General features: G+C 42.8%; 1 protein-coding gene across 1 annotated transcript in view; it reads left to right on the forward strand.

Moving 5' to 3' along the window:
- Positions 1-12,455: 12,455 nt before the first annotated feature.
- Positions 12,456-27,072, forward strand: part of LOC120023316 (fibronectin type III domain-containing protein 5-like) — a 28,176-nt gene continuing 13,559 nt past the window's right edge. Inside the window, exon 1 of the mRNA XM_038967336.1 lies at positions 12,456-12,552. Within this exon, the coding sequence (XP_038823264.1) occupies positions 12,456-12,552 (97 nt within the window). The remainder of the gene's footprint in view (positions 12,553-27,072) is intronic.

Consider the following 27,072-nt stretch of genomic DNA (forward strand, 5'->3'; position numbering starts at 1 on the left):
CTACCTTCAAACTATGTGCCTCTTTGCTTGACATCATGGGAAAATCAAAAGAAATCAGCCAAGACCTCAAAAAGAAAATTGAGACCTCCACAAGTCTGGTTCATCCTTGAGAGCATTTTCCCAATGCCTGAAGGTACCACGTTCATCTGTACATACAATAGTACGCAAGTATAAACACCATGGGACCATGTAGCCGTCATACCACTCAGGAGGGAGAGGCGTTCTGTCTCCTAGAGATGAACGTACTTTGGTGCGAAAAGTGCAAATCAATCCCAGAACAACAGCAAAGGACCTTGTGATGCTGGAGGAAACAGGTAAAAAAGTATCTATATCCACAGTAAAATGAGTCCAATATCGACATAACCTGAAAGGCCGCTCAGCAAGGAAGAAGCCACTGCTTCAAAACCGCCATAAAAGGGGGAGGCTTGCAAGCCGAAGAACACCATCCCAACTGTGAAGCACGAGGGTGGCAGCATCATGTTGTGGGGGTGCTTTGCTGTAGGAGGGACTGGTGCACTTCACAAAAGGGAGGAGGGAGGAAAATTATGTGGATATATTGAAGCAACATCTCAAGACATCAGTCAGGAAGTTAAAGCTTGGTCGCAAATGGGTCTTCCAAATGGACATTGACCCCAAGCATACTTCCAAAGTTGTGGAAAAATGGCTTAAGGACAACAAAGTCAAGGTATTGGAGTGGCCATCACAAAGCCCTGACCTCAATCCTATAGAACATTTGTGGGCAGAACTGAATAAGCGTGTGCGAGAAAGGAGGCCTACAAACCTGACTCAGTTACACCAGCTCTGTCAGGAGGAATGGGCCAAAATTCACTCAATTTATTGTGGGAAGCTTGTGGAAGGCTACCCAAAACATTTGACCCAAGTTAAACAATTTAAAGGCAATGCTACCAAATACTAATTGAGCGTATGTAAACTTCTGACCCACTGGGCATGTGATGAAAGAAATAATAGCTGAAATAAATCACTCTCTACTATTATTCTGACATTTCATATTCTTAAAATAAAGTGGTGATCCTAACTGACCTAAGACAGGGAATTTTTACTAGGATTAAATGTCAGGAATTGTGAAACTGAGTTTAAATGTATTTGGCTAAGGTGTATGTAAACTTCCGACTTCAACTGTAATTAGCAAGTAGATATTATATCAGATACACAGAAACAAACACTGGCTGGGGAAACGTCTTTCAACTTGGTGGAATGAGAAGTTTTGGATCATAATGTTTTCGAGAGAGAGAGATATGAGGCTAGCTGGTCTAGTCTTTTGAAGTGGCAGAGAGATGCCCAATATAGAATCAGACTCTGTGTGTGAGGGCTGGGGCAGAGGGGGACTTGAATGATTAATACCGTCTATTATAATGTTGAAATTGTGTTATAAGTAATGTTCTCTAAAACCATTTCTCACTAACCATTTCTCAGTATAAAAGTAAGTGATTTTTCCCTCCAGTAAATGGGGGTACTTCTTAACAGATTTCTATTTCTGATTGATTTATCTATTTGATGATGTAACTCTGATCAGGAGTGGAGAAATAAAAACACTTAGCATTTTGCAAAGAGGCCTCAGCCTCCCCAGTTAGGTAACTGGTTCTCTGCTCAAAAAAGTGGTTTGGCCTAGTCTTTTTTAGGACAGAGGTACAGTACATTTGAAGCAGCTTTGTCTTGAGCTACAATTCTGCATGTTAATGTTGTGGGATTACAAAACAGTATAGTCGGATAAGGGGAATCACTGTTGGATTATTAATAACCTCTTAAGGATACGACCCCTTTAAAAAAAATGTTTTGCCTTAAATGACATACCCAAATCTAACTGCCTGTAGCTCAGGCCCTGAAGTAAGGATATGCATATTCTTGGTACCATTTGAAAGGAAACACTTTGAACTTTGTGCAAACGTGAAAGGAATGTAGGAGAATAACAAAATAAATCTGGTAAAAGATAATACAAAGAAAAAACCAACCGTTCTTTTGTATATTTTTGTACCATCATCTTCGAAATGTAAGAGAAAGGCCATAATGTATTATTCCAGGCCAGGTGCATTATAGATTGTGTCCACTAGATGGCAGCAGTGTATGTGCAACGTTTTAGACTGATCCAATGAACCATTGTATTTCTGTTAAATGTTGTATCAAGACTGCCCAAATGTGCCTAATATGTTTATTAATAACTTTATGTTAAAAATTATGCACTCTCCTCAATCAATAGCATGGTATTCTTTCACTGTAATAGCTACTGTAAATTGGACATTGCCAACATCTTTAAGATAGGCTAACACTTCTCTGTATCCCAATAAACCATCCAGCAAACATGACTGCCCCGTGTGGGTATTCGGTGGGCCATGTGGGCACAGGTTAGCCCACACCAAGACAACAACAGTCCGACACAGGCAAGACCACACACCAATCCAACATCAACCAAACACAGGCTAGCCTAGCATGAGCTAGCCCACAACAGCCCAAGACTGGCTAGCCTACACTAGCCCAACACAGGCTAGCCCACACCAAGCCCACAACAGCCCAACACAGGCTTGCCCACACCAGCCCAATACGTGGGGTGGAAGGTCACAAAGCTCAAATAATTAAATCACTTAAAATGAGAGAGCAGTGAAGAGCTGTCAGAATTAAACATCCCGAAAAGGAGAAATAATATAGTGCTTGAATATTCGTCAAACCTCTGAATGTTAGCTAAAGTGGTCCGCTTGTCCACTCCTCAGAGAAAGCAGAATGTGAACAAAAGGATATTTTTCATTAGGGAAAAAGTCTCTTCATTATCACAAAGGACCCTGGCTCTTTGTTTTCCCTTGTTCCCCTGCTTCCTCCTCAGCTCTGCACTCCTCGGCCTCATTAAGCTCGTTGCTGATGAAATGGCCTATCTGGGAGTGCTGATTAAGCCATCATAGAGGTGCTGCCTCGCCTCAGTGTCTGGGGAACGACGTGCTTCATTAACACAATTGGACCAGATGGTGGAGACTGCATGGGCAGGTCCAGTCCGGGTGCTGGGCAGGTCAGGTGCTTAGAGGTGATTGTCTGCTGCCTAGACCACACAGAAACACAACGTTTTACCTCAAACTAGTTAAAGATGTGACTTGTTTTTTACTCCTATTCTGATATTGTTTCCTGTCATCCTTTACCTTCTACTGTGCTCTGTAAGGGACTTAGATCAAAACCTGCAAACCAAATGCAAACCATGGAGCTAATTTAAAACCCTGAGGCAACTTTCATATATTCCTCTGAGAGAAGAAGCCCATCAAACATCCAAGGAATCTCATTATGAATGTCAGTCATTCAACTAGATAACTCAGCAACCGACTACCATCTGGCCATAATGTCACCAGTTCACCATCAAAACTAACTTCAGAACACTCCTCCAAGTATCAAAGAAACACATGAATGAATCTGAAGTGGTAAACATCTGATGACAGGATCATGTCCTGTTAACGACCAGCTATCCTCAGTATCATCCTATCACAATGAAGTGTGAGTGCTCCTGCAATGAGGCGGTAGTCCCATCCAAGTGGTTGTGTTGGAGTAGTTGGCCAGGGTCAACAACCTGGTCTCTCAGCCAACAACCATTACAGTTGAAAAAAACAGTGAATCTGTGAAGAGTCCCCAACAGGGTCAGCCTGAAATGCTCTTAGTACCTCCCTAAATGTTTTAGGCCCCCCATGTGGGTAAGTGAATGAGAGTTAAGTGGGTAGGTGATGAATGTTGCCTTTATGGTGCGGTTAGACTGTTTATGAGAGATATTAAAGTGAGCTGCACTTATAACGGTTAAGAACACTCAGTGTCATCCATCAATGTGTATTGAACACTTTATGGAGTCTGGACACTTTTAATATACTGTACTTCCTCTTTGCGACAATGAATCTTCAATACCTCAAAACTTTAGAGAGCACCACTCTTCCCACTTCCTTAATTGTTTTATTGCTTCTTTCATTTATTTGCAGATTTATGGTGTACAGTATTGATTTCCTACGTTGTAATAGTTAAGGCATGTTGAGGAATGCTTCCTTTCAATGCTGCCTCACTACATGCGAATTTGAAACAATAAAATCAAAGTTTATTAGGTGTGTACACATTTGTAGATATTATCGCAGGTGCAGCGAAATGCTTGTGTTTCTAGATCCAACAGTGCGGTAATACCTAGCAAAAAAACATAAAACAATATACACATAATCCAGAAAAATTAAGAAATATCAGAACGAGCAATGTCAGTGACCAGAATATAAATATGTACATATAATGGTGTGTAAAGAAAGTATGGACAGTATATGAATAGAAAAGGTGTGTACAGCAGTAGTTATATAGGATGAGCCTTGACTAGAATACAGTATATACAGTTGAAGTTGGAAGTTTATACAGTTGAAGTTGGAAGTCAACCCCTCCACAAATTTCTTGTTAACAAACTATAGTTTTGGCAAGTCAGTTAGGACATCTACTTTGTGCATGACAAGTAATTTTTCCAACAATTGTTTACAGACAGATTATTTCACTTATAATTCACTGTATCACAATTCCAGTCGGTCAGAAGTTTACATACACTAAGTTGACTGTGCCTTTAAGCAGCTTGGAAAATTCCAGAAAATGATATCATGGCTTTTGAAGCTTCTGATAAGCTAATTGACATAATTTGAGTCAATTGGAGGTGTACCTGTGGATGTATTTCAAGGCCTACCTTCAAACTCAGTGCCTCTTTGCTTGACATCATGGGAAAATCAAAAGAAATCAGCCAAGACCTCAGAAAAAAACTGTAGAGCACAAGTCTGGTTCTTCCTTAGGAGCAATTTCCAAACGCCTGAAGGTACCACATACATCTGTACAAACAATAGTACGCAAGTACAAACACCATGGGACCACACAGCCGTCATACCGCTCAGGAAGGAGACACGTTCTGTCTCCTAGAGATGAACATACTTTGGTGCGAAAAGTGCAAATCAATCCCAGAACAACAGCAAAGGACCATGTGAAGATGCTGGAGGAAACAGGTACAAAAGTATCTATATCCACAGTAAAACGAGTCCTATATCGGCATAACCTGAAAGGCCGCTCAGCAAGGAAGAAGCCACTGCTCCAAAACCACCATAAAAAAGCCAGACTACGGTTTGCAACTGCACATGGGGACAAAGATCATACTTTTTGGAGAAATGTACTCTGGTCTGATGAAATAAAAATAGAACTGTTTGGCCATAATGACCATCGTTATGTTTGGAGGAAAAAGGGGGATGCTTGCAAGCCGAAGAACACCATCCCAACCGTGAAGCACGGGGGTGACAGCATCATGTTATGGGGGTGCTTTGCTGCAGAAGGGACTGGCGCACTTCACAAAATAGATGGCATCATGAGGGAGGAAAATTGTGTGGATATATTGAAGCAACATCTCAAGACATCAGTCAGGAAGTTAAAGCTTGGTCACAAATGGGTCTTTCAAATGGACATTGACCCCAAGCATACTTCCAAAGTTGTGGAAAAATGGCTTAAGGACAACAAAGTCAAGGTATTGAAGTGGCCATCACAAAGTCCTGACCTCAATCGTATAGAAAATTTGTGGCAGAAGTGAAAAAGCGTGTGCGAGAAAGGAGGCCTACAAACCTGACTCAGTTACACCAGCTCTGTCACCCAACTTATTGTGGGAAGCTTGTGGAAGGCTACCCTAAACGTTTGACCCAAGTTAAACAATTTAAAGGCAATGCTACCAAATACTAATTGAGTGTATGTGAACTTCTGACCCACTGGGAATGTGATGAAAGAAATAAAAGCTGAAATAGGGTCACCACTTTATTTTAAGAATGATCTAACTGACCTAAGACAGGGCATTTTTACTAGGATTAAATGTCAGGAATTGTGAAAAACTGAGTTTAAATGTATTTGGCTAAGGTGTATGTAAACTTCCGACTTCAACAGTACATATGAAGTGGGTAAAACTGTATGCAAACATTATTAAAGTGACCAGTGTTTATTGACTATGTACATAGGGCAGCAGTCTCTAAGGTAGAGTACTTGTTGGTAGCTGGCTAGAACAGTGACTAAGGCTAGTGGTGACTGTTTAACAGTCTGATGGCCTGGAGGTAGAAGCGGTTTCTCAGTCTCTCGGCCCCAGCTTTGATGCACCTGTACATTTTCCACCTTCTAGATGGTGGAGGAGTGAATAGACCGCATCTCGGGTGGCTGAGGTCCTTGATGATCTTATTGGCCTTCCTGTGACACCGGGTGCTGTAGATGTCCTGGAGGGCAGGCAGTGTAATGGAACTAAGTCGCTGGTTTATGGACCATTAGTGCGAGAAACTCAATCTTCTGCAAAGCATAGAAATGTAATTGTGTTTAATCACAGATCATGTGCTCTCCTTCTCTCCCTCTCTCCCTCCCCTCAGGAGACTGAAAAGATTTGGCATGGGTCCTCAGATCCTCAAAAAGCCATTCAGCTACACCATCGAGAGCATCCTGACTGGCTGCATCACTGCCTGGTATGGCAACTGCTCGGCCTATGACCGCAAGACACTACAGGGGGTAGTGCGTACGGCCAAGTACATCACTGGGGCCAAGCTTCCTGCCATCCAGGACCTCTATACCAGGCGGTGTCAGAGGAAGGCCCAAAAATGTGTCAAAGACTCCAGCCACCCTAGTCATAGACTGTTCTCTCTGCTACCGCACAGCAAGCGGTACCAGAGAACCAAGTCTAGGTCCAAAAAGCTTCTTAACAGCTTCTACCCCCAAGTCATAAGACTCCTGAACATCTAATCAAATGGCTACCCAGACTATTTGCATTGTCCCCCCCACCCCCTCTTTTACGCTGCTGCTACTCTCTGTTATTATCTATGCATAGTCACTTTAACTCTACCTACATGCACATATTACCTCAATTACCTCGACTAACCTCTGCCCCCGCACATTGACTCTGTACCGGTACCGCCTGTTATTAGCCTCACTACTGTTATTTTACTGCTGCTCTTTAACAATTTGTTATTTGTTATTTTTTACTTATCTATTCTTACTTAACACTTATTTTTCTTAAAACTGCATCGTTGGTTAGGGGCATTGTTTGTTGTAAGTAAGCATTTCACTGTAAGGTTACACCTGTTGTATTCGGCACATGTGACAAATAACGTTTGATTTGATCTTCTCATCAACAGTCATGTGCTACTCTACTGTAGGAAGGAGAAGGTGTTAGTTGGCTGCTCATGCCATTTCTGTCCCTTCATCTCCCATTTTCTCTGACCCGCTCTCTTTCTTTCTCTCTGCTACCTTTTTGACTTTCCACTTTCTCCTCGTTTCTCAATTTGTATTTTCTCCCTCTTTATCATACATTTCTCATACTCTTTCCTGTCATGCTATGCTTCATCTATACAGTAACTATGTGATTCTACATCTTTCTTCCTCCCGCTCTTCCTCTTTCTTTGGAGATAGCTGGGTCTGACTATGTAGCCGTCCTCCACTCCTGCTGTCTGTTCTATTAGTGCTGAGGGAGACACAGAAACCCCTGTGAGCCAGGAGGGTTAAGCCCTGTCAAACAGACTCCCAGACACAACTGGACACAGAATAGACTGACAGGCCATGTGAGGCGTACAAAACACACTGCAGCTGACCGTGCTGAAGTCAGGTTCACCTCACTGCTTTTCTATTCTTCCATTCATCCCCTGCTCCCTAGCCATCCCCTTCAGTATGTGTCCCCCAAGAACAATTCCCTTCCTCTCATTTTTCAAAGTCATCCCTCCCTCCTGTACATCCATCACTGTCCGCTCCTCTTCCTTTGAATAGATGCAATCTCTTTTTGCCCATCGTCAATCTGTTCGATTGTTCTTCAGTTCACTGCAACTCTGTCCCTCCTCTGTCCCCCCTTCATTCCAGAGCCTTATATCAACACGCCCCCTCCTCTTTCTATCGCTCCATCTCTCTGCATCCATACTGTTCTTCTCTCCTTCCCTCTCTTACTCTCTTTCTAAATTTACCAGCAGCATTGATTGACTGTGTGTGCAAGCAAGTGTTTTTGTGTGACAAAGTGTGTGTGTGTGTGTGTGTGTGTGTGTGTGTGTGTGTGTGTGTGTGTGTGTGTGTGTGTGTGTGTGTGTGTGTGTGTGTGTGTGTGTGTGTGTGTGTGTGTGTGTGTGTGTGTGCATGCTTCAGTGCATTTGTGCGTGTGTGTGTGCATGAGTTGTATTAGAGTACTGTGGCTAAGGCTGGTCCTATGAACATTGCTCTCTACCTGTATCAGCATTAAGCAGGCAGACCTGTGTCGGCCCCATGCTGAATGATGGTTAATAGGAATGACCCGCGCCCAAGGAGAAGAGAGGGATAAAGAAGGAGAGAGAAAGTGAGTGAGATGATGTGCGGGTGTTTTCCCCATTCCAAACCTTTTAGGCTGTCTTGGACAAAGCCATTTTTACAGAGTGACACTAAGTTTGGTATGAATGGTCATTTATAACCATAGTTGTACACTATACTGTTCAGGCTTGGGGACGGTAATCTAATCATGAAAACACAATTGTGTTTTCTAATAAATTCCTCTCCACACAGAGATATATCAATAGTGAGAAATAGACTAAGAGGACAGACCTCAGTGATTTACTGACAGATTACAGAGAGTACAGATGGCTTGCAAATGTTCCCTATTAATTCACATACATAAATAATGAAGTCGGATAATACAAGTGTTATAATAAATATCAGGGACTATTCACCATGAGGGATTCTTACTAGTCACAGTGATTAATGACTCTACCTCTGGGTAGCCATAAAACTTCCTGACACATTATCATGGCCAGGGGTCTAATTCTATTTTACTTTGCATTATTGTTGAGATCACTTCCCATAATTTGATAAGCACACACACTTTTCTAAGGGAAAACATTTTTCCCTTGGCGGTTTCCCTATTTTGTTGCATTACAACCTGTAATTTAAATAGATTTATATTTGGATTTCAAGTAATGGACATACACAAAATTGTCCAAATTGGTGAAGTGAAATGAAAAAAATAACTTGTTTCAAAAAATTCTAAATAATACAAAATGTGGTGCGTGCATATGTATTCACCCCCTTTGCTATGAAGCCCCTAAATACGATCTGGTGCAACCAATTACCTTCAGAAGTCACATAATTAGTTAAATAAAGTCCAACTGTGTGCAATCTAAGTGTCACATGATCTGTCACATGATCTCAGTATATATACACCTGTTCTGTAAGGCCTCAGAGTCTGCAACACCACAATGCAAGGGGCACCACCAAGCAAGCGGCACCATGAAGACCAAGGAGCTCTCCAAACAGGTCAGGGACAAAGTTGTGGAGAAGTACAGATCAGGGTTGGGTTATAAAACATATCCGAAACTTTGAACATCCCACGGAGCACCATTAAATCCATTATTAAAAAATGTAAAGAATATGGCACCACAACAAACCTGTCAAGAGAGGGAACAAACCCCACCAAAACTCACGGAACAGGCAAGAAGGGCATTAATCAGAGGCAACACAAAGATATCCCTGAAGGAGCTGCAAAGCTCCACAGCGGAGATTGGAGTATCTGTCCATAGGACCACTTCAAGCCGTACAATCCACACAGCTTGGCTTTACGGAAGAGTGGCCAGAAAAAAATACATTGCTTAAAGAAAAAATGTAAATGTTTAAATGTCTTGGAATGGCCTAGTCAAAGCCCAGACCTCAATCAAATTGAGAATCTGTGGTATGACTTAAAGATTGCTGTACACCAGCGGAACCCATCCGACTTGAAGGCGCTGGAGCAGTTTTGCCTTGAAGAATGGCAAAAATCCCAGTGGCTAGATGTGCCAAGCTTATAGAGACATACCCCAAGAGACTTGCAGCTGTAATTGCTGCAAAAGGTGGCTCTACAAAGTATTGACTTTGGGGGGGTGAATAGTTATGAACGCTCAAGTTCTCTTTTCTTTTTTGTTTCACAATAAAAGATATTTAGCATCTTCAAGTGGTAGGCATGTTGTGTAAATCAAATGATACAAACCCCCCAAAAATCTATTTTAATTCTAGCTTGTAAGGCAACAAAATAGTAAAAATGCCAAGGGGGTGAATAATTTCGCAAGTCACTGTACTGTATACATTATGCCAGTAAGATGGAAGTGTGAAAGGGTGTGTGTGTGAAAGAAGCCATTACATCCATATGAAGGAAGGACACATTGGTGAGTAGAAAGACAGCCTTATGACCAAAGGGCAGAGCAAACGTCACACTTTTAAATATGCATTATTGCTTTGCCCACAGACCCTTCCTGCTGGATTGGTTCCTGGAATATTAGGCTGCTTTCTTCTCACACTCAGATCATGCAAAAATATTACTTGAAGCAGTGCCAAGCCTATTGCAAGAGTGCGCATAGACAACTTAAATGTTGTTTCGGCATCAAATACACAGCCAATTCTAAAGGAACATTCATGACAAGACATAACATATATTTCTCTGTCCTGTTGACAAAAAACACACTGTTTCCCCCTGTGCCAACCAGCCAGGCAGCCAGAGCTGCACATATGGGGCTGCTCAGCAGTCGGCAGTAGCTGGTAACAGAAACACAAAGCTGTCAGAGCCCCGTCGTCCTTTTCCATCTCCCCCAGAAATAGAGTTTATTACAGCCCGGTGCAAAGTTTCTCAGTTGGGCCTTCGGCCCAATGGCCGCTGGCAGGAAATCTCTCCTTGGATATTAATAGTTGTGGTTAGTGGGCCATTTAATTGAGAGAGGTAGTGAGTGGTAGGTGAAAAGGATGATGGAGAGGCTCCTGCCAAGCCACAGTGGATATGTGGGATTGCTGTACTGCATAAATGCACTCAATTTACTGGTCTGTCACTAGACTTGGGCGGTATACAGTATATACCGTATACAGGGGTATTTGGAAATAGCCACGGGAGGATTTTTCAATAGCGTCAATACCGTTTAAAGATGTTTGAAAATGTTTTGCTACTTTTTAAGTAAATACCTGAAGTAAACTTGAGCAATACTTTAGGAGATAAAGAAGATTGTGTTCTTCATTTCACCTGTCACATAATTTTTCATTATGAAGCTTACCGGTAGTTCCCAGTCATGTGGTGTTTGTTTACCAGAGACTGGAGCCTTGTGAGTCACTCACTGTTGTTCAGCACGTGCCAGGTGATCTAATTAGAGTATGGAATTCACAACTAAATGTTTGCCAGCTAGATATCTTATAACTATTAAGTTAACTGTCTAAAATGCTAAATGCGCTGCAGTTGTGCATTTGGTTTTCTAATTTAGTAGCGACAGGTAGCTAGTGGTTAGAGATGCGAGCCAGCAACCGAAGGGTTGCCAGTTTGAATCCCAGGTCTGACTGGAGAAATCTGTTGGGAAATGAGCTGGAAACTGGAGGGTTGCTGGTATCAAATCCTAGATGCATTGCCTGCAGTTGTGCCCTTGAGCAAGGCACTTAACCCCCCACAGCAGCAGCTCCCCGCACCTCTCCAAAAGCCTGTATATGTATGTGTGTCTTTTGGAGGGGTTGGGTTAAAAGCAGAAGTAACATTTTGGGTGGCCCTTGTGTGCAATTGACCAGTAAAGTGATCTTCATCTCTTAATCTAGCTAAGTGGCTAGCTTCTTCCAAAATCAAGCTTTGCTTGGTAACAGCAGAGAATCCACTCTTGGATCAAGAGCCTTGCTGTCTAATATTTGTTTTGTGTGAGTGCAGCAAACTGTGAGTAGCATGTCTGAGTTACTTGTATAACGTTATGAGCTAGGATGTCAGTCCTGAAAAAAGTTTAGGTCAAAGACTGTATAAAATGTTCGCAATGTGCTCGTTAGCATTTAGTTAGCATTCTCTATGGGATTTTACATGAACATGGTAGCAACATGGTAGCATTGCTAACCTTCGGATTACAGAGTGGCGTTTTGCCCCTTGTGTTCAGTGCCGGTATTACCGTATTTACCGGTAAGGCACAAGGTCGGTATGAAGGTACAGTATGACAATTTGAATACGGCCCAAGCCTGTCCTTGGGCTTACCATAAAACAGCTATTTTTATCAGACAGCAACACACGTTAGTGCTCTATCAGTGGTGCTGGTCACTTTTGATTGGGAAGAGGCAGAGTATCATATAAGGAAAACTCACACATCCTGTCTACAAAACGTTTAACTCTTTTTTAAAGCTACAGTATGAGACAGGCCAATGAGCGCAGATGTATGCAAATACAACATTTTATCAGCAAATCAGTCCTCCCACATAACAACTGTGTGTCATCTCCCCTGCAAGGCTACGTTAGTCCGTACTCCTTCTGCCACAGCGATTTTGACAGCCCTCTCTGTGCCAAGGAGGTGACCTCTGTCACTGTGCCAATGTGTGTACAACTTGCGAAATGTGCACTCCTCCCCTAGCACATCTCCTTTCTCCCCTCTACTCTCTCCTCCCCCATCCCCTCCCTACCCTGATCTCCTGGTCTCTCTCTCTCTCTAAAGGCACAAGGAGAAAAAGGTCATCCCACTGCAGAGAGGACATGTATGACCGCCCACCTCTCGGACACCATGTCCAACAACGAGGTCACCGGCACCATGCAGCATCACAACCGCATCATGAACATTCATGGGTCTGGGAAAGGTGGTGTCAGCCATTTTCCCTGCAGTGGTTTTCCACAGTGGTTTCCTGGAGCGATGTATGGAACTTCAATGACATTGCAGGCCTGAACATCAATGACATTGTAGCCCTGGGATTTCTCTCTAAATCAATCGCTCTTATTCATCTGAACTGATCTATACACATCTTGCAATGAGGTCTTAGAGGAGGTGGATTTAGAGCTTTCTGCTTTGATGACTGATGCAGAAAAATATAGGAAACTTGTCAAAATAAGGCGCGCGTGTGGTATAGTGGATGAGATCCACCAAGGCTGGGAAAAATAAGAGACTGGCTTGATAAACTGACTGAGCAAGTTTGACAGTAAATGATCGAGGAATCGCACCTCTCACCACATTCAACCCCCTAGAGCAGATTCCTTTGCTCTTTTATGGATTTGTGTTATTTCAGGGATTTCAGTGAGGTATTCTAACACAATGCATTCCTGTGCCAGCTTCTGATGTCCTTAAGGAATTGCTCCATCTTGGATCTAAAAGGAGGTATTTATGATTGAAAAAACAAAAATGGAATAGCACTCACATACTGTGATTGATTGAGATAAACTGGGCATTTCATGCAAAGCAGCACTAAGCTTTTCTGATGTCCCTTGACCATCTGCTACAAAGCACTGCCTTTCATTCGGTACGAAAAGGGCATCCTTTGAATTTAGGCACAACCAATGCATTCGCCTTCTTTCATAACTTAGTCACACTTTCACGCCCTGACCTTAGTTGGGGTGGGCATGAGTTGGGGTGGGCATTCTATGTTTTGTGTTTCTATGATTTTCTATTTCTATGTTTTGGCCGGGTATGGTTCTCAATCAGGGACAACTGTCTATCGTTGTCTCTGATTGGGAACCATACTTAGGTAGCTTTTTTCCCCACCGTTCTTTGTGGGAAGTTGACTTTGTTTAGGGCACATAGCCGTTGAGCTTCACGGTTTGTTTTGTATTGTTTATTGTTTTGTCGCCGTCATTTCTAAAATAAAGAGAAAATGTACGCTCACCACACTGCACCTTGGTCCTCTTTTTCCAACGGCCGTGACACACACTTCGTTGTGATTTTTCCTCTACTCTGATGCGTTGTGAGCAGATCATTGTTCCTCCTGCATCATTTCATAATTGTTTCATAAAATTAACATTACTTCTTCACAATTAGGTTGGATATTAAACTGTAGATAAATTGTGGTACCGTATTCCTACGAGGTCTGCAAAACGCTCTCATAAACGACGGAATAGAACCACGCTCTGTTATGCGGAAACATTCTGATTAAATGTACTTTTCCACTCAAGTGGCAAATGTCCCATCACACTATAACCATGGAACTGAATGTAAAAAATAAAGTGCTTTAAATGTTGATTGAAAATGTTCTCTGTTACCCCTGAAAATATCCTATTTGATCATACATTAGAAAACAGGGCCCACACTATGATTGACATTGAATAAAACTGCATAGACTACAACTAGAAGCTCTGTCTGTGGTCCTGAATGTTGACTACAACTAGGGACACTATCCATGGTTCTGAATCTCTTCAAGTTTCAACGTTATTGTCCCATACAGTGGTTTTGCAGCAAAGGAGCATAAAGAACAACATTGAACATATAAAATAGACATGGATCACAATGACACAGACCTTCTACAGTACATCTGCATTGCTTGCTGTTTGGGCTTTTAGGCTGGGTTTCTGTATAAGCACTTTGTGGCATCTGTTGATGTAAAAAGGGTTTTATAAATACATTTCATTGATTGAGTTATAGTGAATACAATGAGCATAGGGCTAACAGCCATCAATACGAATATATACAGTAGGCCTACTAGTGATCGATATTAGCAGCAGCACAAAAGTATAGCAAAGTTGTCTAATAAGTAAAGTGCTCTCTGCATTCCTAGATTATCTCGTCAACAACATATCATCAGTGTGCTGGCAAAACTAAAATGACCATCATCATCCGCAACATCATCATCATCCCTAGCCTACCTCCTTCTCTTGCCTGTAATCAAAAGGACAACGGACATAGTGGTGAAGGAGTGCTTGTACCTGTTAGACTTAACAGTGGGGAATCTACACTGGGAGCCAGAGGGTAGGACCTGGAACTCATGGTGTAGGGGGTGGGTCAGTCAGACAGGATGGATTCTGCCTTCCTCACCACTTGTCTGTTGTACAGGTCAGACAGACTACTCCTATGAGCTTACTGACCACATCACTATTCTAGCTACTGCATTGTTTGCTTTTACACCAAGGTTGCCGTACCAGCAAATCAAAGACAATGTTAAGGCAGACTCTATGTACGACTTATAAAAGAGAGTAATCAAGGTCCTGTCTACCTGGAACTTTGCCAGTTTCCTGAGACAAAAGTGTTGCTGGCCCTTCTTCCACAACATGTCACTGTTACACTCAAATTTCAATGTATTCTGAATCATTGTGCCAAGATACTTGTAGTTGTCTACCGTGTCTACCACCTGGCCCTTGATGACAGTGTTCTGAGGGGTAGGGGGTTGATGCCTGAAATGAACAGACATCTTTGGGTTTTGTCACATTCAGTTGTAAAAATGCACGATCACACCAAAGTGGCTCAATCATTACCTGATTCATGGGTGCAATTATTCGGGTGGACTGTCTCCTTGCCTGGCTGAATTAGCTCTGACTGAGGGATAGCTCTAAATTCTACTGCATTGAGACCCTTCCCATTGTGGGACCAAGTATGGACATCCATAAAGACTACTGAGATTGCGCCTGCCACTCTATAGTAGGTAGCATATACACTGGATATAAACAAACCGAGAGAGAGATTAGTCCTAGAATGCCCTGCAAATGGTCAAGGAGAGAATTAGAAAAACATTGAAATTCATTAATTTACCGGTCATTTCTCAAAGTGTGAAAAATCAATTGCTCTGGATGTAGGCCTAGTGGTGGGGGAGATATAGGGTGGGAGAGTGAGGGTGGCTGGGAGCTGAGGTGGGCTACCCATCACAGAGCAGATAACTCTGGTTCTATTCATGGCCAGGCTCCATCTGTCCCATGGGATGCAGTCTCCTCCATAAAAGAAGGGTCATATCTGCTGCCTGCCTCCACAGATTTAGGGTCCACCAGCCTTAACCCTCATCCAGAGCATCTGGTGTCGGCACACACTCACACACTGGCACAACCACACGCACGCACAAATGCACGCACAAATGCACACAACCACGCACACACAGAGTGGAGTGGATCCACTGTATTCAATCATGCTCACACTAAACTGATGCACTTGAGTGACCCTGCGCTAAAAGGACATTATGTTCGCCTTTACACAGTCAATTTCAAGAACAAGACCATGACCTTATGCAAGGAAAGTGTGCTGCTGGCTTGCTTGGTTCTTATGTTGTATTCCCAAGCATGTGATTTAATTTCTGCCATCAATGACATCCGGGGTGAAAGTAGATATCATTTCTAACAGTGTTAACAATCTATAAAACGGCCTCATCTCTCGTGTTCTGCCATCCGAGGCTTTGAGTCGGTGTGCGACTGCCAGTTCAGATTTTCCACTATTCAGACGGGAGCATGTCTCAGCACAAAGCGGCAAATGAACTCTGAATTCAACGGAGTCGTAATAAGATTAGGACTGGGAAGTCAACCATTCAGAGGACCACTTTACATGTGAGCAGAGGCGAGCTCATCCATTTGTGCAAAAACATTGTCCGGGCCAAGAAAACACACGGCACAGGAGAGCTGAATGAGAACATGAGAGCGCTGCGTAAACATTATTTCAGCTCATATTAGACATTTGCAGGTGTTATTTTGAAACTGTTCAGAGCTGTTCCTAGAGAGATAAAACCAAAATTCTAAATCTGAAATCCATTGATTCATATTTTTATGACTTGGTTCAAAGTGTGACACAATGATTTGAGGTAATTTAGGCTACCTTCCTGTGAACTCCTTTCTTTGTTTGAGTCATTGTCGTCAACATCAGTCATCATCATCACCACCACACCAAACCCATACATCTGTTTTAGTGACCCAGAAGCTGGCAATCGTCTACCCTTTTCCCTTCCTAGTTTTTTTCCTTCACTATCCCCCTTCTCTTCCTACCCTCTTCCCTCTCCTCTCCTCTCCTGTCATGGCCTTATCTCCCAGACCATTTTCTCCTGGTGCTCTGGCCAGCTAGCCTCACATCGCCTGGGCCAGCATCCCAATCCTGTCAGCCTGGGATAGGAACAAAGGCCTCCTGTTCTGCTGCTGCCTCCGCTGGACCTCCAACCACAGTAGCCCTGCCCCGTCTCCCCTCCACCACCCCACCACCAGCTCTCCAATCCCCCCAGGACTACTGGCTCAACCCTCACCTCCCCATGACCTCCAGGAGATTAGATTTTACAGCTCATCCAAAACTCATTTTGAACTGCAGGACAGTCCCAGGTAAGTCAAAATGTAATATCAGGAGATACTTGTGTGTTATATATTCATGCTCAGGTTACTTGTTTGCTTTCCCCATCGTTGTAAAATGCTGATTCAGGTTATGAATTTCAACATAAAGTTTGGGAATCAAGTGTGCTGGGGGATTTATAATCCATCCCTTACATCACATGGTCATCATGACACATGTTCATTCAGAACAGATAGATACGTATACTGTAAATATAACTTTTTGTCCTCAAAATATGACTTCTGCCTCAACAACTGAAAATGTCTGCAGGTTTTTACCAGGGTAAATGCACTGATCTATATCCACCTACTAATGATAATCAAAATCAACATCTCTGATCCACCCAGAGAAAAACAGCCATGTCACCAAATCAATAGTCCCTCAGCTGTTATTTTAAATGTCCCTACAATATTGCTATCTGTCAGGAATGACTGAGCCAATTCATTCTGTATGCAAACACAGAGGCATTGGCTTCAACAGCCTCCACAGCCACATGGACAGGGGCAGCTTGGGTCCTAGCAGATTGGAAAACTTCAAAGGGTGGGAAAATCCACACTGTATCTTCAGTAACTCCATGTCTAATGGTCCACTCTACGGCCCTCTTCTCACTGTGAGATGATTACAGCGACCACATCAATCCTCACACACACACACACACACACACACACACACACACACACACACACACACACACACACACATACACACACACACACACACACACGCACACACACACACACACACACACACACACACACACACTGTCAAAGTGGAACCTCGGAGAGGATGGATACACCACAACTTCCATAAAAACAGCTCTGATTTATTAGTGATTTTCTGCTTGATCTGTGTTTAATGTGGTGGACTGTGAGGTATCAGTGAAGCCCTTTCCAAAAGCAAATTACGCGCTTGGGCTGAGTCCTTTATGTGTTTGCAGAGTGTTGAATTTAAAGCCCATTAATATTCTATTGGCCGTAGACTTGAGAGATACCTTTGCAATTCCTCTGTTTGGGTCGGGTCAACAATCCACTGTGCTGTCTTTGTGCTGCCCACGCTTCTATTGAATGAAATACATCTCAGTCAACTATGGCTGTGGAGCAGTGTTTTGCTAATGGGATTGTTAGAATGCAACACACCTGACCAGTGCTGGATTGAGTATCAGACAGTATAAACACGAGTAGGGTTGCAAAGCTACCGGTAATTTACTAAAGTTACCAGAATCTTCAGTCATTTTGGAAATTAACAGGTATTCTATGGCAATCTATGGTAACTTTGGTAATTTATAAACATTTTGCTCACTTAATTTTTAAAAATGTATATATATAGTATAAATAAATAATTATCTGTGTCCATATTGTCCATGACTTCCTAGTGGGTAGACCATATGGATCAAGAGAAAATAGCCTAATTAATAAAAAAGGCTCTTATCAACAATGGCATAATTTTCAATTAACTCTGCAACTCTTCCAACTATTGACTTTTTTCACAAATGCCAACAGTTTGGCACCAAAACATTTACAAAAAAGACATGGACATTAAAAAAAAACGAGTGTGTAAATAAAAATATATAGGATATGTCATGCTGAAACTCTCATATTAAACATCAATGGTATTCACTAAATTGATGTTTAATATTTAGGATACATTTTGTCATCATTTTTTAAATGTTGAAATTGTTTTATTTGATTATTTTATATATTTAACGTGTGATAAGGCCACACAGAGGGCCAGCGTTAATTACAGGCACCTGTGATAATCTGACGTGCCCAAAATGGCCACTAGATTAAACTTGAAAGTGATCTAAATTCTGGTAGTTTACTGGTAAACTTCGAAAGTTTTACACCCCTTTGCAACCCTACACACAAGTGACATACTGAGGCCTTTGCGCCAGAGCAATGTTTGCATATTTGCACTGGTGTACATTGTACATCTTAAAATCTTGGCAACAAGTGACAGAGTTTTACATTTTAATGTTGCAACTCATGAAAATGCAGCTAATTTCTTTGGACAGTATCTTCCTCCTTGCCTTAAATGTGTGAGGTAAAAACCTATAGGGAATTGGCTAGGAAACACCTAATTTCATGACTGCAGAGCTGCAAAGGACAATGACTCACGCACACACACTCGCAAGCTCCCCTTAATTCACTCATTCTCTCTCACACACACGCCATCACCCAGCCAGATGCTGTGAAGCTGAAGTAGTGGGTGTAGTGTCGTTGCGGAGCGGAAACAGTTTTTGGGGACACAGAGGGCATTCGCTAACGTTGCTTCTCAGTTGGGACGGTAGCCCGACTCCGGACGGGCGCGCTCTAAACTCGTGACGAAGCTTTCTTAAAGTGAACCATCCCGGCCATGACCGCACACATCTTGCAGCGCCGACTGATATAGGTAGGCTACATACAGGCAGCTCAGGTAAGAGAGACTATCTTGTACTATTTATGTATAAAATAATTATCTGCAGTTTTCTTTTGATGCAGTAAACGATCTATTCAAATAGTCAGAGGGTGTGGTGATGTGGTTGCTTAAACTATAGTGTATGGACGGATATTTGCGGTTCAAAGTGGTGTTCGAGGACAAAATCATTTATGACGCGAATCTATGCACAGGCGGCAGTTTTTTTGCATGGAATTGTACATGAATATTTGATAGTGGTGTGGTCGAAAATCATTCTGAGAACTGTCTTACCAAGTATGGTAAATGGATGTGACCGGGTGTCGGTGACAGAGTGCACTCAAACAAATGACGGAGGAGTGACATGTAGGCTCAGGACCTTGAACTTGACCAATGGTCAGACACAAATGGGAAGTCAGATAGATAGATTCAGCCCATGTGTAACTATACAAATGGAAATTTTAAAACCAAACTTTACACTTCATTGGAATGCATTTTTTATTATATTCAACTGGCCTGGTATTTTGTCCTAGCCTTTAATGTACCATGACAATTGTCTATAGAGCAATAACTAGGCTACTGTTGGTGCTCTTATGCAAACTTGACATATGCCACATAGCTTACCCCACCCACTGCTGTATACCAAAATGCAAGTCTGAAATGTCTGAATATTCAAGCTTCAACAACTGTACTCAAGATCAAACTTTATAAATAATTTCATAGCCGAAATATACCAGAGACACTGTCTATAGCTGAGAAAAATATACATGCACTTTGAGCAAAAGTCAAAGTTATCCGGTTTAGTGTAGCCAATATCAGTCTGTGAGATGCTTTCATACCTCATTTCATCATAATTAATAAACTCTCCATGTGGACATTATGTGTGCATAAAGGTATAATTGCAGCGCATATGAATAATAATTGTAGCATAGACTGTATGCCTGTGTGTGTGTGCATCTCTCCCATGATTATACCCACGCGAGTGTCAATTGCAGTGTGCCACGGGCAGTGAGAGCAGCGCGATCACGTTTCTGTTGAGTGCCCCTAAGCACCACCCGACTTCAGGGGCACATATGTACACGGTGCGAAACTCGGCCACAGCCACAGCCACGGACCAACACTCATCACCAGGACTTCATTTATGTCTGGTCGTCGAGTTTAATGTCTATAAATATCTCTCGTAGCTGAGGTGGAGCAATGAAGAGCGTTCGTGGGCGACACACAAGGTCCGCCGCATGTTAAGCTACTGTTGCATGTAGGTGGGGGAGCACTGTCGCTGTCCCAGGTGCTGAAAGCGCTCGTCAGTCAATCTGCGGCAAACCAACGAGACAGTAAACGGTTTTTGATCGAGACAATATGCATGGACTGATGTGAATGCTGAACAATAGCAAGGCAGTTAACATAGCTCTAGTCAGAGTAAATGGATCTCACGTCCTCTAATGTTTAAAGGATGAAGAGATTTTTCCTGTCAACCGTGCCACTGCTAATTCTCAGCTGTCTAGGTGTCTCTCGCGTCTTTGCGGGTAAGTTAATGTTTATGTACTGAAAATATTTATTTGTCAGCAATTACTCAACCATGCATTCACGTATTTGCCTTGTAGTGGGAACTCTAAGGTTAATGTGTGAGCATTAAGGGGACTGCATTGGTATCCGTGCAAATAAAACAATGGGAAAAAGTGAATGTTTGTGCTAATTTGTTTCTAATTGGCATTTGGTCTATATTCTGTGCGATGAATGAGGAATCGTGTGTGTGTGTAAGAATCTGTATTGATACAATGCTCCAGACATTATACTGGTACTGATCTATACTGAAACACTCTAAACAGGCCATGGAACATGAGCAGTTATGTTTCGGGATTTAAAGGCTAAACAAATGCTTTTGCAATAATTCAGCACCAGTTTTATTGCCTACGTTACGTTTCAGTATGTTTTATTACTGTAGCCTAGTTATATTTACTACCGTATCAGCAAGAATAACACTAGCCTTTGATCCAAGCAGTTGTTAAGTGCTTACATTCATAAGATTTAGACTGATATGACGTTAAACTGACTTACCCAAAACAGGTTTATAGATGTGTGTGTGTTCCAAGTAAAGCTGACCTTTGCATTTAATTAAGTAGTACATGGTACAGGTACAACCCCAATGTCTCTGAAAATGAAATAGCTTTAATGTTTTTTATTTATTTATGTTTTACTTAAAAATCTGTAATTAACTGTTATCACAGAATGATGGAGGATAACAAATATGTATTTCTTCTACACACATTTTCAAAGTAATATGTGATATCTATACAGCAGGGACCAAACTAATATCCATTAGGATCATGGCATTACAGTGAATGTACTATTGGCACAGCTTGCTGTAACATTTGAGGAGGAAAACAACCATTTCAAATTGTTCCTCGGAAGGCTGCTGAATGATCTATGCGTGAGGTGAGAGTGAACCCTGGGAATAGACTGAAGAGAACCCCAGCGGAATCTATCACCCCGTAATGTACGTTCCCTAAACACTTGAGTGCTGTAGCTTTCACTGCTCAGCGTGATGGAGCGCTGCACACCACACTGACACACTACTGCAATCAGAATCCACCTCCTCTACAGTGTTTACATTTCAGCTGGATTGCATCTCTCTCTCTCCATCTCTCTCTCTCCCTCGCTCATAAATAAATACACACAGACACTTAGGACGTGTCTACACTTGACACCTACATGTGACATCTGCTATCAGAATACAAAAAACGCTTTGTGGTCTGACTGTGTTCCGATCTGGCTGACCAGGGGGCAATGTCATCAACAGTCCTCCCACATGTCTCCAGAAAACATGTGTTTTGAGACCGAGAGGCAACTTTTCATTATAACGTTGGAGGAAATACGCTCCTAGCATGTGAAGAACGTGTTTGCTGGCCTCACAAATGGTAGCCAGCTAGCTAATATTTAGAAAAATACTAGAGTTATGCTAACCTGTTTGCAATCCCTTTAGCATTGAGTGCTAGCTACAGCGATTAGCTGGCCTGTTAGCTACAGCCATCAGTTGTTGTGGTGTTATCATATTTTGCCTATTCCACCATTTGTAAAATGTTTACTGGCATTTAAATATAGCGCGGGAATGGGGAATCTGGACACACTGTGGACACGGTAGACACATTTCTGTAGGTGTAGATGCATGACACGTTCGGAATTCCATGAACAGAACGCTATGATCAGAATTCTAAAGCTGCATGAACTGTCACGTCTAGACACAGCCTTAGACATAGTCTAGACACAGACACACATGCATGCACACTTGCACGTAGGCAACACACACCCTTACCGTGTCAGCAAATCACGTTTCGCCGAAAGTGGGGTGCACATATGGGTTCTGTGGGCTCATAATTGTTTCATACATTCTGATTGTGCGAGGGCGATTGAATAAAACATTGATTAATGAGCCAGTCCTGCTGGCAGTGCAGAGAGAATGTTCTTCTAATCCCTCCTCCATCTACATCAATCTCCTTATAGCCACAGCAACATATACCTAGTGTATGATGTCATCTCACTAGACAGTACTGTACTAGAGAGCTAACACACATACTGTATCAATGCAGCCAGATCGTGGATCTAATGGTGTTCGTCAATCCACTGGGCCTAGGGATATACAGTGTGTGCAGGCTTTTGTTCCAGCCCAGTACTAACACCCTGTGGTTGTCCAGGACCAGGTTGAAGAACACTCAGACAATCAGAGAGACCATTAAACCTCTTCCTCTTCCATCTCCTTAGTAGAAGTGTTGACTGGAGAGAGTCAAGGGCACTTGTGGATGGATATTTGATTGAAGTAGACATTGCACTTGTCTAAGATACTCTTAAGAATGTGTTACTTCTGAAAAATCTTCAGAAAGCCAACATAGAGAACACAGAAACAAAGGAAAGCATGACAAGTGATCAGAGGAGCGCAGCTTGGTCCTGAGTAGGATGGATAGATTGACAGAAGCGTGTGGGTGTGTGTTAACACGCTGTAAACTTTACATTTGTGACGTCCTTTAATGCGTTTCTGTTTATGGTGAGTCATGAAGTATCTGTCACCCTGGACGAGGAATGTAAAGCTAATGTTTCCATTTAAAATGTAAATGACCTTCAACACCATCTTAACGAGGTGGTACATTCCACCAGCCAGTCCCTGCTCCTCGACAGACTCGCCATGAAACACAATAAATCAGTCAGTCAACCCATCAAATCAACCAATCAATCAAGTAGTTAAACAGTAACCAATAGAAAAGCCCAGCGTAACCTTGGAGACCCTTTCAAGTTCTGATGAAATGAGTAACTATTCTAAAAAGCCTTGTTTTGTTTTTACTGTAAAACACAGCATGACTATTACACTCCCACTATGAGGGTTCTAACGCTGGCCAGCCAGAGGAGTCCTGCCACTCCCCAACCCTGCCACAGATTCTCAGTAGCAGCAGTATATTAACTGTCAAGTGTCAAGTCATCACACCATCCCACCCATAGGAGTTACAGCAACCAGACAGAGGAGCCAAAGGTCGTTAAACAGACTTATCAACTCCAGTCTACTGCCAAATCGCTAGCTTGCTCAAAAGCTCTTTGTGGAATATTTACTGGGAGGTGGTTTCATCAGAAAAACACATCATTTTACAGTATGTTAAACAAACTATGGGGACATACACTGTGGTTCCTGAAGGTCTGTATTCATGGAACAACAGTATTTCCTTGATGCCACCTTTTCTTTCTTCACTTTAGTCTACCGTTGTTCTCCTTTATGCTAAATAGACATTTTTCATCTGTTAGATTCTGTGAATCTTTTGAAATAATACGTGATAACAAATACAGCCCACAGCTACCTGTTTTGGATGTCATCTGGCTTAAGTGCTTTCTCTAAAGGCCTGGTTGTTATGTAGGCCAGCCACTTATTGTTGGATGAATCATCCCAATTTCAAAAGAACAGTCTGTTTGGATTTAGATAGTTTACCCCGCAGACAGACACAACCAATGGAGCAGGAAACAGAACATGCATGGGGTTACACAGCAGAGGCTGGATATCTTCCACTTACCACATGTATGAGGTCTGCTCCGACCAGAACGGCAAAGAGAAATGGGTGTTTGGAAGCAGAACATTATGATATAAGTAATGGAGTGTGTGCTTGTGTATGCTCATATGGGTTTGTATTACGTGCATGTGTGTGTGTGTTTGTGTGTCAGTGTGTTTATGTGTGAGTGGAAACAGATTAATAGTATTCATTCATTGGCTGGCTGTATTATTGAAGTATTCAATTAGTTATTTGGCAGTAGATCTGTAGACAAAAGGAGAGAACAGACGAAGGCACAGAATACTCTCAAAATGGCACTTGCAGCTCAGCACACACATACATTACAGCCATTACCAGCACTAACACACACTAATAAAGCCATGTTCCCCCTGTTATTTCAAAAAGAACAGCCTTAATGACAGGCTGATGGTATTTTCAAACACAATAGAGACAAGGCAAAATGTCAGCGAGCATGAGAAGTGCTGCAGCACCAGCCAACAGCAGCAAAAGAGACCTCCTTAGAATGAGTGTGGTTGGTTTTGCCTGAACTCAGACACTGTAGACAGAGGGGCCTTAGACCAGATACACACAGGGCTCCTGCTGCTCTGTTGCCTGCTCCTGCACATGACTCACAGCGCTAGAATGCACAGATTAAGACAAAGGACTAAGCCTTGTTTGCGTTCCTGCTGGCTTCTGTTGAGTAAGGTTGACTGAAATACAACTCAACCAAACAGCATCTGTTCAACATCTTTTCACAGTGGAACTCATCTTAGCAGCTTATTTTCCAACCAGACTATGTGTGATTGATATAGTCAATTGCTCACTTTTTGTCATACTCCATATCTACTCCACTTGTGATCTCTCAGAGAGCTGAGATCCATGGAAATTAATGGATGTGCTTGTCTGAGGGGCCTTGTTGCTGTCATTGGGAACACACATTAATCAAATTAAATCGTATGTATCACGTGCTTCAGGAAACAACAGGTGTAGACTAACAGTGAAATGCTTACTTACCAACAATGCAGAGAGAAAAAAAAAGAAAAATAGTCTGAAAAATAATAACAGAAGTAATAAATACACAATGAGAGACTAGCTCCTGGCCATCAGGCCTGTGAGGTGGCACTGCCAACAGACTGACGTGTCCCTGCCATGTCTCTGACGCAGTCTGGAGTCTGCTCTGACACCATGAGTGGCAGGTGGGGAGGAGGATGGCAGGTGGTATTGGTGGGGGGCCAAGCTGTTGGGCGGTGGGGGTCCAATCTGCCATTTAGAGCCCATGAGTACAATATGATAATGGTGGGGTGGTTGCGCCAGAAACTGTTATGGTGCTGTATATGTTCCTGGCCCTAACACAGGAGTGTGCGTGTATATACACGCACGCACACACACACACACACACACACACACACACACACACACACACACACACACACACACACACACACACACACACACACAGCACTTGGCAGCTCGCCAGAGCGTAAAAATACTGTTTTTATTTTCTCCTCTCTGTTAATATCCTAGGGGATAACCCAAATGGTGTGAGTTATGCTAGAACTGGCTGTGGAGACACAGGTGTGCCTCCAGTAGTTTACCTGTAGCCCAGTCTCTCTCTCTCTCTCTCTCTCTCTCTCTCTCCTCTCTGCCAGAGCTTTGCTTCACTAGTCCCAGTGCTAATCCACTCTGCTGCTGCACAATCTAAAACTCTCATTCTCCCTAGTCCTCCTGACGTGGCGCGTGTGTGCATGAGACACACTGTCTCCTGGGGCTGTGGCCAAATCCAGTGTAAGAGCTGCAGGCCTGGTGACATTCAGGAGGGATAGAAGCCTGCCTCTCACCGCCACAGGCGCCTCTCAGAGAGGAACCGTCACGCTCACCAGGAGAGAGAGAGAGAGAGAGAGAGAGAGAGAGAGAGAGAGAGAGAGAGAGAGAGAGAGAGAGAGAGAGAGAGAGAGAGAGAGAGAGAGAAAGAGAGAGAGAGAGAGAGAGAGAGAGAGAGAGAGAGAGAGAGAGAGAGAGAGAGAGAGAGAGAGAGAGAGAGGAGGCACAGAGCAAGAGAAAACACCAACTGGGCACAGACGTGAATTCAACGTCTATTCCACATTGGCTGAACGTGGAGTAGATGTGGAATAGACGTGGAAACAACACTGATTCAACCAGTGTGTGCCCAGTGGGCAAGAGAGGGAGTAAGGAGACCAAGAGTGTGAAAGAGAAAAAAAAGTGAGTGAAAAATGCAGAAAGACTGAGAGAAGGAAAGTGAGAGAGAGATGGAGAGAAAGCACCATAGAGAGCCAATGCCGACCTCTCTCTCTCTCTCCACCATCTCCCTCCCAGTGCCATCCTTCCAAGAAGGCAGCTAGGCATTACCCCACCAGCTGCTTCACTTCTCAACAGACTGGCTAACACTCTACCGGAAGAGAGGGATGAGAAAAAGAGAGAGAATGAAACAGACAGGAAACGAGGGATGAGGAGAGAGAATAAAACAGGGATGGAGAGAAAGATGATGAGAGAAAGAGAGCGAGAGAGTGGAGTAGGTAACAGGGAGAGAAAGGGGTGAGTAGAAGACAGTGAAACAAGGAGAAGGGGAGAATAGTGAAAAACCCCATCATATTTAAGTGCTGTGTGTATAATGTGCCCAGCTCTACTGGGATATTGATTGTGTAGATATTACCTTGGTTTCCTGGCCCGAGGAACTT

The sequence above is a fragment of the Salvelinus namaycush genome, chromosome 28 (assembly GCF_016432855.1).
Source record: "Salvelinus namaycush isolate Seneca chromosome 28, SaNama_1.0, whole genome shotgun sequence".
NCBI lineage: Eukaryota > Metazoa > Chordata > Actinopteri > Salmoniformes > Salmonidae > Salvelinus > Salvelinus namaycush.